Source organism: Equus caballus, chromosome 21 (assembly GCF_041296265.1).
Source record: "Equus caballus isolate H_3958 breed thoroughbred chromosome 21, TB-T2T, whole genome shotgun sequence".
Taxonomy (NCBI): Eukaryota; Metazoa; Chordata; class Mammalia; order Perissodactyla; family Equidae; genus Equus; species Equus caballus.
The window spans coordinates 30,177,149-30,190,380 of NC_091704.1; the positions used below are offsets into that span (position 1 = coordinate 30,177,149).

The following is a 13,232-nucleotide window of genomic DNA, read 5'->3' on the forward strand; positions in this document are numbered from 1 at the left end:
AAAAAAATGCTGGGGGGAGAGGCGTAGTAGTAAGGGGGAAGGAGTACACAGGAGGCAACACCAAAAGACTTTTGGAGATGACAGCTATGTTCACTACCTTGACTGCAATGATGGTTTCACAAGTCAAAGCTTATCAAATTATATACTTTAAATATGTAGTTTGTCAATTATACTTCAATGAAGTGGTTTGTAAAAAGAATCTGCTGCAGAGAAACTGACTTTGAAGCAGCCAAAAGTACTTTTTTTTCCAGACTTCCATGGACTATTTCTCAGTTCAGCAACTGCACACTGGATGTACAATTTAACTAGTTTCTGTAGTTGTGGGCTCCCTTTCAAACAATATAAACCAAACTCTTTACCAGCTACCCATTATTTAGACAGCAAGTTAAAATTATGCTAAGCTTTAACAGTTCTATCAAATATTTGCATGGCTCCACCCCCTCAATAACCAAACTTGTTAATACTATCATTTAATACATAGAGTAACGATAACACTGTACCTCACCAAGTTTATAAAAGGTAAACTACTAAACACATTCCATACCACAATGCATGGATGCACAATAAACATTACTTAACTGCTGATAAATGGGAATTCAGGCCAAAGAATTACGGTGCCAGAAAAATAAAAAATTACAGAATTTTTTCTGAAAGCTATTTAGAACACACAATAAGGTAGACTTTAAATGTAAACTACATTTCTCAGGTCCCTTCTAGCTTGGATTAGCAAATACAATTTGCATCTGATAGATTTCATTAATCTATTAACCAAATAGTGCAATCTAAGAGTCCAAAAACATTCAATATGTGATACAGACAGAGCTTTGTCAAAACATACTTTAGGTTCTTTCTGGCTAATGCTACATTTAACATTAAGCGATTGGACTGACTTGTGACATACAATAAAAGTCTACTTAAAAAAATTAAGATACACTTAATAACTTGTTACCACTCTAACTCATCCCCATAAATTTTGTGGGGATGAAACTGTGTTATTTTTGTTTTAATTTCTCCAATGCCACCAGTCTCAACATGAACAAAAAAAATCTAGCTTCTGGTGAAAGCTGGGAATCTGGCAAGATATTGAGGTGGAAACAACAAAAATACTGCAGCCTTCTTAACAATTTTTAAAAAAAGGAAACTCTGAGGATTAGCTCAATCTGACATAAAATGTAAAACATTTTTGCTCTGGAGATCATACTATTTACAATTACAACGTATTTAAACATGGGAGTGGGATGGTGGAAGTAAAAGCAAACGCAGGTCAACAAAACCAGAAAAATCAAAATACAAATGTATAGAGCCAAATTACTCTTCCAATCAGCAGTAAAACAGAAATAATTCTAAAATTAATGTGCAAATAAAAAATAAAGTGGTTGTTTTAACATTCATTCATTTAATAAACTTGTTAAGCAGTTGATAATAAAAAGGTTATTTTCCATAGCTTTCTTTTTCTAAACTCAGAAAGTAATCAGCATCTTTAATAAAGTATAACTTGGTTTTAATCAGTGAATAAAGCACATTGTGTTTAGAGACCAATACCTTGAACACTACAGAGAACGACAATATTCTGAAAATCCAGTTTATTTTCCATGTTGTGGACAGATCCAGTCAGTGTGATCAGTTTTTCTGCATGTGTAATAATTTATCAAAATAAGTTTTCCCACAAGACTCTTTTTCCATCAACTCTGAAAATCCTGGTCTGACAACATACCCAAATAAAGCTCTTGAAAATCATCTCTTAAAATTTGGAAGAAAGTGTGGAAAGTCTTTCCTGTAACATTTACTGAACTACAAATGGCTAAAGAGCAATTTATGTTTTAAAAGGTGACTAGTATACAGTTGCGTTCAGGAAATTAATGTTTTAGTGCACTTTGCTCCAGTTTTAGCCAACATGCTACATTGTCCTTTTGGGGGGGAGGGGGAGTGGGGGCAAGAGCAGGGCTGGGGGGGCGCACAAAGTGGACTTGAGGATTTCCATTGTACGAAAAAGATATGACTCTGCAAGCAAACAGTGTAAGCTGCCTTTTTTCTTAAGACCTGGACATTTTAAGACAGAAGCTTTGCAAAACATTACACAATTTTTTATTATTAAATGAGAAAATCTCATTTGTTACATCGTCACATTGCTAGTCAGAGAAATGCTGCAGTGATGAAGAAAGTCAATGTTGGATCAACCAAAGTCCTCATTTCTACAACATTCATTTACAAAGAAATAATGTTCAACACAGCCCAACACAACATTCTTGGTTTTCTTCATATTGAAGTCCCCCAAAAAAATCATCTTCTAATGGGGTATTTTACTACATAAATTATAGTTCTTCATTTTTACAATTCACCCCAAACTGTATGAGAGATGTATCACACTAAAATTTCTAAAGCTGTTAGGAAATCCTTCACACATCGTCGTCATCCGATGTGTCACTGCTACTTGTCTCTGTGTCATCATTCTCAATAGTGGGTTTGAAAGTGCTGTTTTTCCAGGGTCCAAACTTGAAGTCACAGATCAGGCCATTTTTCAAAATACCATTTTTCCTCAGACCATTCTTCTGTAACTAAAATGTCAAAAATAAATAAATTAAATAAACAAACTATTCTCCAAAAGTTACTTACAAATTAAAAGGCTATCATAATTAAATGTAGCCACAAATACAATAAAGTTAATAAAATTGTATCCTACCCTGAAAATTCTAGATTATCGTATCCTTTCTGAAAAATTAGGTAGATATAACTAACTGACCCAACTTATCTAACAAAGTGCTTCCTAGGAACAAATCACTACCTTTGGGAGAACCACATTTACCAACCACCAAACCACTATGAAAAAAAAATATATAGTATGTAGTATTAGAATAGTGGAAAGAGCACAGATATTGGATCCAGACAGGGTAGGTGTAAATCCTAACTCCATCGTCACTTATTAAGGTATCTTTACAAATTTTCACTTCCTTAAGTGAAAATTGTAAAAATACCCTGATGCTGCCCAGAATATAATCAGCAACCATTAAGCTACAGCTGTTATTTTTATTACTCTGCTCTAACTGGGCTATTAACACACCCCAGAATCTGCTATACTCATATTTTGTGAGTAGTAAGAATAAGTAGAATATAAACTATTCCAGTAAGTAAGTAGTATTCAAGTAAGGTACACTAAGTAACAAAATCAAATAGAGCTCTTTGCTTAACCACCGAGATTAAGATAATGGAAAATGAACAGTCTTCTAGTTTCGAAAACGAGAAATCAGAACTAAAGGGTTAGTATGGTAACAAACAAGAATTGGGTCCAAAGATCACATGGGGGGGGGGGGGGGAGTTGGATGGACCAAATTAGGAACAATTTTAAGATACAAAATTAAGTTAAATTAATAATGATAACATACATAAACTCTATTAACTCTGGCCTTTTGAACTTCTTTTATGAAAAATGTTTGAGACTCTGGTAATTTTCATCAAAATCTCTAAATATAATCTTATATAAGACCAAATCAGCTATATAATAATTTAATATTTGGAACTATCGGTTTCATATTCTAGAGGCTTTTTTTAATTATGAGGATTAGGATTAAGATAAAATCCAAATCCAAAGAGCTACTTACATCATAGCTACTTTTGTTTGTTATAGACCTTGACAAACCAGAAATAACAAGTCTAGGGTCTTAGGTTTCAATTTTCCTTTTTCCATCCCTATTTAAATTCCCTATTTTCCACAGCAGATTTTCTTTTCTACCTAAATTCTAAAATTTAAGCTACCTCCCTTCACTTTGAACAAATGAGCTCTTACCTCTTTACTGAGAAAAACCATGTATCCGCCTCTGGTGTTCTCAGCCACTGTGATGCTTACAAATACCCCCAACCCTCTTTTTTTGTTTTTTTAAAGATTGGCACCTGAGTTAACAACTGTTGCTAATCTTTATTTTTTATTTTTTCCTGCTCTTTCTCCTGAAATCCCCCCAGAATATAGTCGTATATATTTTTTTAGTTGTTGGTCTTTCTAATTGTGGCATGTGGGACACCGCCTCAACATGGCCTGATAAGCAGTGCCATGTCCGCACCCAGGATCCGAAGCAGTGAAACCCCAGGCCACTGAAGCAGAGTCCACAAACTTAACCACTCGGTCACGGGGCCAGCCCCTTCCTGCCCCTCTTTTTAAAGGTACACTTTTCCTATCCCCCAAAGTTCTGTCCTTGCTTCACATGACTTATCATCCAATGCCACCTAATCTTTCCATAGCTTGAAATCTGCTGTGGAGAATTTTGATAAAAACCAAATCTAAATCTTTATCTCTGATTTCTCTAAATGCTTGCACCATCTCCAAGAACATCTAACTTACTATGTTTAAAAAAAAATCCTCCTAAAAACCAGCTCCTCCGTCTGTATTCCTCTTTATAACAATAATATAATTATCAGTCCCACAGGTTGAACTTTCAAAATCCCGCTGATTCTATTTCAGAACTGTTAGTCTTCTCAAGACTCATTTTTCACTGTCATTTCTCTACTTTGGGCCCTCATTTAACCAGCCCCTAATTATTAAAATACATTCCAAACTAGTCACCCTTTCTCTCGTCTTCCAAAGTACACTTTACACCATACCAGTACTTCCTCATGGACAAATAATGATCGTTTCACACCCCTTAAAAAAAAACCTCCAAAGGTTTCCTATCACAGAGCATAACTTATACTCCTGATAGGACATACAAAGATCTTCATAATATCACCACAATATATTTTTCCAACTTTCTATCATAGTTAAAGGCACAGGCTATGAAGTCAGCCAGACTTGGGCTTAACTTCCAGCTCCACTACTGATAAACTGTATGACCTACAAAAAATTACGTAATCTCTAAGAGCCTTAGGTTCATCATCTATACAGCAGGAGTAATACTATTACCTACTTCATACAAATGCTACAAAAATGCACTTAGCACAATACCTAAAGGGTATTAAGGGCTCACATAATGTTAGTTCAAATGAGGGAGGCCATGTAATTTATTCAAACTACCACACTTTTGAGAATGAAAGCAAGCACTTGCTATTAATAATTACTACAGCTGGATAACATGCATAAACTAGCATTCTCCAGGGCAAAGGACCGAGTCTACCTACTACTGTTATCATAATCTTTCATTAAAAACTATGTACCCCATGCTCCAGCCACTGTAAACCCCAGCATATCCTATACCCTTACGTTTTGCTTCTGTTCTCTCCTTTCACCAGGAATGTCATTTCCTCATCTTACCTGTCAAAGGCCAATTTAAATTTAATTCCTCAATTATGCTTTTCCAGATCACCGCAACTGGAATTAATCTCTAGATTAATCACAAGAATCTAAGTTCTATGTGGGAAACATTTTTGTGTTTTTCCCAGCTTTATAGAACAGGGGCTGGCATGTAGGAGACACCCAAAAAACATCTGATAAATTTGCCATGACACTTTCTCTCTCCTGTCTCACCTTAAACATTTTAAAAACTGCTATCACATTCTGCTTTATATGGGAATCTAACTACCTTCATTGAACTGTTAGCCCCATGAAGGAGTTCATCTCTGCAAACTCTGTAATATCCTGGGCATAATGAACACTCAATAAATGTCTGCTGAATTGAAGAGAGGAGTTTGGACTCAGATTCTCCTCTGTCATATAAATCCTTTTATAAACATCATCGGGCTCTAATGATTTTTCAAGCATCTAAATGTCAAATGACATGTCATCATTAACATATATCCATGTCTTTATCATTAGTTCAGAAAAATATGGACATTGTATTTACATGCCATTGCTCTCCAACCCATAATATGCACAAAATTCTTATATCAGTTTTTTTATTATCAGTAGGGTTTTATCTACCTGCCCCAGTCACCACAAGGTTTTAAACCCAATTATCTTAGACAATATTATGCTTTCCTTAGAACTACTACCTTATGGTAATGGTACCTGATGGATTTCTCTTGATGCCTTTCTTCTGATTCAAATCAAATCCTTCAAATAGATACACAAACTGGTAAATCCATACACTGGACTACTACTCACCAAACAAGGGTGAGTTTCAAAAGCATGAAAGCAGTCAGATCTACGACTATACAGTGTGTGATTTAATTATGAAAACATTCTAGAAAGGCAAAACTATAGGGACAGAGAACAAATCAGTGTCTGTCACGGGCTGGAGCTGGGAGTGAAAGGACTGAATGCAAAGGGAGACAATGAGCAGCTTGTGGGGATGATGATTATACAACTGTACATATTTTTCAAAATTCATCCAACTGTGTGCTTTAAGTGAATTTTTTGCATGTAAATTATACAATAAACATGATAAAAATCCTTCAAAACTATTATCTGTCATCAGCTTCAGAACCATTTGTGAAAAATAACATGGCTTGCTAGAAACTTCTGAATAATTTAAACACTTCTATTTATAACAGCATTAAAAAGAATGAAATACTAAGGAATAAGTGTAAGGAATAAACTTAACCCAGGAGGCAAAAGACTTCTAAACTGAAAACTAAAAAACGATGGTGAAACAAAACACCATTAAGTGCAAAGACATCCCATAATCATGGATTAGGCGACTCAATACTGTTAAGATGCAAATACTACCCAAAGCAATCTATAGATTCAATGCAATCTCTATCATCAAAATCCCAAAGGTATTTTTTGCAGAAATAGAAAAACCCATCCTAAAATTCATATGGAATCTCAAGGATTCCAGACAGCCAAAACAATCTTTAAAAAGAAGAACAAAGTTGGAGGTTTCATATTTCCTGATTTCTAAATTTCCTACAGAAATGCAGTAATAAAAACAGTGTGGTACTGGCATAAAAACAGACAAAAAGGGGGGCTGGACCTGCGGCCTAGTGGTTAAGTTTGGCACGCTGCACTTTGGTGGCCCAGGTTCATGGGCTCGGATCCCAGGCATGGACCTATACCACTCATCAGCCATGCTGTGGCAGCAACCCATATATAAAATAGAGGAAGAGTGGCACAGATGTTAGCTCATGGCTAATCTTCCTCAGCAAAAACAAAAAACAAAAAAGTAGACATAAAGACCAATAGAGCAGAAAGCCTAAAAATAAACCCTTGGAAATATAATCCAAAGATTTTTGACAAGGGTGCCAATACCACTCAATGGAGAAAAGATAGTCTTTCAACAAACAGTATTGGGAGAAAGGGATATCCACATGCAAAAGAATGAAGTTGGACCCTTGCCTTACACCATGTACAAAAATTAACTCAAAATGGATCAAAGACCTAAATGTAAGAACTAAAACTAGAAAACACTTAGGAAAAAACAGGGGGAAAGCTTCATGACATTAGATTTGGCAATGATTTCTTGGTTATGATGACAACAGCAGAGGCAAAAAAATAGATAAATTGGACTATACCAAAATTTAAAACCTCTATGCATCAAAGGACACAATCAACAGAGTGAAAAGGAAAACTACAGAATAGGAGAAAATATTTGCACATCACACATGTGATAAGAGGTTCATATCCAGAATATATAAAGTAGTACCAGAACTCAAATAATCCAATTGAAAAATAGGCAAAGGACTTGAATAGACATTTCTCCAAAGAAGATATACAAATGGCCAATAAGCACATGAAAAGATGCTCGACATCACTATTAAGAGGAAAATGCAAATCAAAACCACTATGAGATCCCAGCTCACACTCATTGCAATGGATATTATAAAAAAAAATTTTGAACTCTCAAGCACCATTGGTGAGAATGTAAAATAGTGTAGCTAGTACAGAAAAACAGTACGGCTGTTCCTCAAAAAGTTAAAAATAGGTGACCATATGATCCAGTAAGTCCACTTCCAGGTATACATCCAAAAGAATTGAAAATAAGGACTCAAGATATTTGTACACCCATGTTCAGAGAAGCATTATTCACAACAGCTAAAAGTGGAAGCAACCCAAGTGTCTTATCAACGGATGAACAGGTAAACAAAATGTGGTATATACATTAAATAGAATATTGCTCAGCCTTGAAAAGGAAAGAAATTCTGATACATGCTACATAGATGAGTCCTGAGGACATTACGCTAAGTTAAATAAGCCAGTCAAAAGGACAAATACAGGGACAAATACAGCATGATATAACCTCTATGAGGTACCTAGAGTCAAATTCAGAGAGACAGAAAGCAGACCGGCGATTTCAAAGGATGCGGGGGAGTGGAGAATGAAGAGTTATGGTTTAATGGGCACACAGTTTCAATTTTACAAAATGAAAAGAGCTCTGGAGGTGGACAGTGCTAATGGCTGCACAACAATCTGAACGTACTTAGCGTCACGGAACCGCACACTTAAAAACGGTTAAGATGGTAAATTTTCTTATTTTGTGACAGATTTTTAAACTGCTGTGGAAAAAAATCAATATATTAAATCCACCCTTAAAGAATTTAAAATTAGGATGATCAAGTCCATTTTATTATGAAGTCAACCTAATTTCCTCAAAGATTTCATTCAAAACATTTAAGAGGTGTTTTTAAGATTACAATATCAATTATAACATCTCCAAGTAGAAAATCACTTCTGCATGACCAGAACTATTTAAAAAAATTATAATGGATTTGGAAAAATATCTCAACTTCCTGACATTCTATCAAACATTTCCTAATACTCTTTCAAAAAGGAAACTAGGGAGGCATAAAACAAGATGTTTTGGAATATGACGTATTCTTGTGCAAGGAAAAGGATAAAAAGATGAAGGTATTTGGGGATCTAATGACGCTTTCTATTTCTTATAACCAAGCTATTTAAAAAAAAAAAAAAAAAGCCTGGAAAATGACAAATCACAGACATATTGTTCACACTAATTCCTAAGCACTAAACACCCATACATTTAAAGAAGTCATCACTGCAGACCTGTTTAAAACAAAGGCAATTCTGACCTATAGTGTGATATCTAATAAATTTCTATAAACTGTGTAAACCCCTCCCTGACAATGCTTAGTTATACCATGCTGTTCTGATTGAGGAAGGGCAATATAAAGTAAACTTGTATGATTCAGGTCTTCTTACCTGTTCACTAATAACTTGGAATTCTCTCATTTCATCCTCAGTTAAGGGAGCACATGTTTCATCATTTTCGCTGTCTTCTTGCCAGCCCATTTCCTTTAACAATCTGAAAAGAAGGGAGTAAATTAAAAAATTTAATTTAGAGCTTCATCCAAGTGGGATAATTCCATTTTTACTGTGTGCAAGAAAACATAATCCATTACACAAAGTCCTCCAAAATACATAAAAAAGGATTTCTGAGTTTATGCTTTGAATATCTTTCTGAAAATGAAAAAACAGGTAAGATTAAGCTTAATAAACTGTCTTAGATAATAAGATCAGAATGAACTACTTAGTTGCTTTACCTCTGGTGTCAGAGGTTCTCTAGGCTAGAAACTGAAGAAAATTTGCTAAATTGTTGTACTAAAAGTACAAGCAATACTCCTCCCCATTTTCTTTAATGCCACCACAATCTATCATAGTCTTAGCTACTTATTAGGTCTTTACTTTGCAAAGAAAAGGTTGGGCTATCTTACCCTATCTTGCATTTTATAATTTATTTATCTATTGATAACACTTCTTACTGGCATGCCTGTCATCATCCTCAACACACAATTCAATTTGAAAGACACATATGTTCTACAACAAAAAGACGACTTTTCAAAAAGTTCTCAACCAGGAACTAAGCAAGTAAAATGACTAATACGGTTATTCTCTTTTTCCTTCCAATTTTTAAAGAACAAACCTCCATCTTAGAAAAATAGAGCTTAAAAAGATTAACAGGGATCCGATCCAACCACTTTTCTCTAGGTGGGCAAACGTGAACACTGTAGCTATAGTTGTTGCATTTGACTCAATAACTTCAGTTTCTGCTTCTTATATGGCCACATATCTTGTACTAGTCTGACTGTACTTTAAAAAAAAAAAAATTACATCCCTTAAGTAACTATTATTCCTATTTACACTTTTTTTTTTAAAGATTTTATTTTTTTCCTTTTTCTCCCCAAAGCCCCCCAGTACATAGTTGTATATTCTTGGTTGTGGGTCCTTCTAGTTGTGGCATGTGGGACGCTGCCTCAGCGTGGTTTGATGAGCAGTGCCATGTCCGCACTCAGGATTCGAACCAACAACACACTGGGCTGCTTGCAGCGGAGCGCACGAACTTAACCACTCGGCCACAGGGCCAGCCCCTATTCCTATTTACACTTAATCATTTACACCTATTTTCAATTTGAGCCTGTCACAAATTGCTCCTCTGTAGACTTTTATACCTTTTTCAAACAATCTCATAGAATATCAGTGCTCAGAGACTGTGAATAAAATTTAACACTCTAATCATATTTTACAGATGAAGAATCAAAGGTAAATAACTTGACTACTTGATGGCAAAGAAGGAAACAGAATTCTGGTTTTCCACCTCCCAAGTTAGTATATGTTACACCAAATTCTGCTGTCTCTAGACTAAAATGTCACAGTCATTGCTAATTACTCTCTTTCTCATTCCCTTCAATCATTTAATTTTTCTTTTCCAATGCACTGTCTTCACTCTTTAACCTAGACAGCCTCCCTGTGGAATGGCACTTCTATTTCCAATGCCACATAGTCCAGAGTCTATAGATCTAGATTGGTGAAACAATCTAACTGCTTTTGCTAGATCCTTAATTACACCTGTTTCACTTTTAAAAACTGAATCTTAACTAAACAATAATGCAGATGGAACAAATTATTTCAAATGTTATAAAACACAAATATTCCTAACTGTCCATTCTCCTCTTTTCCTTCTCTCCAGAGGTTATAAAAGTTAATTGTTTCTGGAATACTTTCAAAACAAATACTCTGGGGCCAGCCCCATGGCCGAGTGGTTAAGTTTGTGTGCTCCACTTCGGCGGCCTAGGGTTTCCCAGTTTGGATCCTGTGGGTAGACCTACACACTGCTCATCAAGCCATGCTGTGGCAGCATCCCACATGGAAGAACTAGAATGACTTATAAGTAGGATACACAACAACGTATTAGGGTTTGGGGGAGGAAAAAAACGAAGGAAGACTGGCAACAGATGTTAGCTCAGGGCCAACCTTCCTCAAAAAAAAAAAAAGAAGAAAACCCCAAAAACCACCCAACAAAAGACCCCCACAAATACTCTGCGTATTTCTCTTTTCCCTACAATTAGCAATATATTGTAACAGTGATCTGCGCTTAGCTTTTTCATTAGCATTTCCTCCCATTCTCTTTCAAATGATTACCAAATCATCCTGATACCACTTCTACAATTACCACTCTCTGCTAAGTATTTTCAATGGTTTCCCACTTCCTAAAGAGCAAACTGCTTAACTTTAACACCATAAGCACAAATTCAAATTCCTTACATTAGAAAAACCATAGGATTAGAACTAGAAGACCTGGGTCATAATTCCTACTCCATCACAAACCACATATATGACACAGGTCAATTTCTTCACCTCCCCATTTCTTCATCTGAAGCGTTGAGTAAGTATGAAGAGATCTCTAAGGCCCTGTCTTTTCAGCGTCATCTCTAATTTCATTAAGGACTCTACACTCCTATCAAGATATTCCATTCACCACCCCTAAACAAACTAGGTATGTATTCAACTTTAAACATCCCTTCACACTCCAACTTCTTCCAAAATGACTACCCGGTACCCTTGCATATCAGTGTCTCACCCTTTAAGATTTAATTTATGTCCCAATTAAAACTTTCTGACTGGTACTCAAGCCATAATGCTCTCTTACCCCTAAACACTCTTGAATTTCTCTGGCATTCATTTCTACTAATTCATTTGGTGCCTAAATATTAAGGTAACAACTATCCTTCTGACGTTGAAACTACCCTCAGTACCTTATAATGATATATTAAAATTTGACAATAAAACTAAGAATAATATATGTGCCTGATCATTTCAGATTTTTAGTTTGCATATTTGAACAAAAGAACCGTCATCCTTGAGAACTGTATTACTGATACCAGATTTGTTAAATTCAACCAATATGAGTACTTAATATGTACATAACTTCAGAATCACATAGTTTATAGAAAATCTGAAGCCATGTGAAAGTATCACTCCATTTTCAGAGAGAAATAAAACCTGAAATCTAAAAGAAGCCATTACTTCGTGACCTCAAAAAACTCCATTAACGTATGTCTTTGGAGCACTTACAAACATGCATTGTACTAAAGAGTCAAGAAAATTCAAGATAAGAAATTTAAATTAAAATGGTTCCAAATTAGCAGCACCTTTATTTCCTCCTTTTACTGACTCAGGATCTTTTCACAGCATATGCAATATTTACACAAAATAATCTACAGCATCTTGGGTTAAAATAAGTTACAAAACAAAACAAAGATGTATATTATGAAATATTCGTTCAAGTAGTCATCATTGGTATCACTTTATGCAGCATGCCTTCCCCCACAGAGTTCATGCTAATTTAGGATGTTTTCTTCCAGTTCTATTTGGCTTAGTTCCTGAATCCCATTCTATTTTCTCCTGTTAGTAGTCACCAGAGAACCAAACTCTGTCAAAGTACGGAACTAAAGTCTCTCTTCCACGAGTCTTCATAAATCAAAGAAACCACCAAAATGCTTCTTACACTAACTATATGCATGCAGATTAAAAAATAACAATCAAATAGTTAAAATATTCATTAGGGGTATTAGGGGTTATAAGAGTATTTTCTAATAAGTGTGGTTCAACTTTCTTTTACTACAAAATACTGAACAGAAATAGGAAAACAAAAACGTATTAAGTGTCAACTTTCTCACTATAACCTTAACAGATTCTATAGGTAAATAATAATCTTTTATTGCTTATGCTGTATCTTCCTATAAGAGAACTCATCTTCTATTATCATTAGAATATCTGGATTGTTTGTATACTTCTTTTCTGTGCACAGGCTTTCTTCCTTTCTACCAACTGACTACAAATACTTAAACGACTATTGGTAAGATTGGAAATTAGCAGAACATTTTTGGGTGATAACAGTGTAGCATGTGATTATTTTAAATATGTGTGCCATTTGACCAGTCAACTTCATTCCTAGTAGTCTACTCTATGCACACTTACACCAATGTTCAAGGATATGAATACAAGGATGCTCACACCAGCATTATTTTAAGAGATGGAGGAAGGGAGGGAGAGAGAGTGAGAGAGAGGGAGAAAGAAATGGGGTAGGGGAACAGCTAAATCTTCATCAATAGGGAAATCGTTTCACAAATTATAT

General features: G+C 35.2%; 1 protein-coding gene across 9 annotated transcripts in view; it reads right to left on the reverse strand.

The window, feature by feature from the left end:
• Positions 1-1,568: 1,568 nt before the first annotated feature.
• The window catches only part of GPBP1 (GC-rich promoter binding protein 1), a 93,930-nt gene continuing 82,266 nt past the window's right edge, over positions 1,569-13,232 (reverse strand). For all 9 annotated transcript variants that reach the window (XM_070246818.1, XM_001495419.7, XM_023625646.2 and 6 more), the window contains 2 exons: positions 9,020-9,122; positions 1,569-2,555 (listed from right to left, as the gene is read on the reverse strand). In XM_070246818.1, coding sequence (XP_070102919.1) covers positions 2,397-2,555; positions 9,020-9,122 — 262 coding nt within the window. In that variant the 3' untranslated portion in view covers positions 1,569-2,396. The remainder of the gene's footprint in view (positions 2,556-9,019; positions 9,123-13,232) is intronic.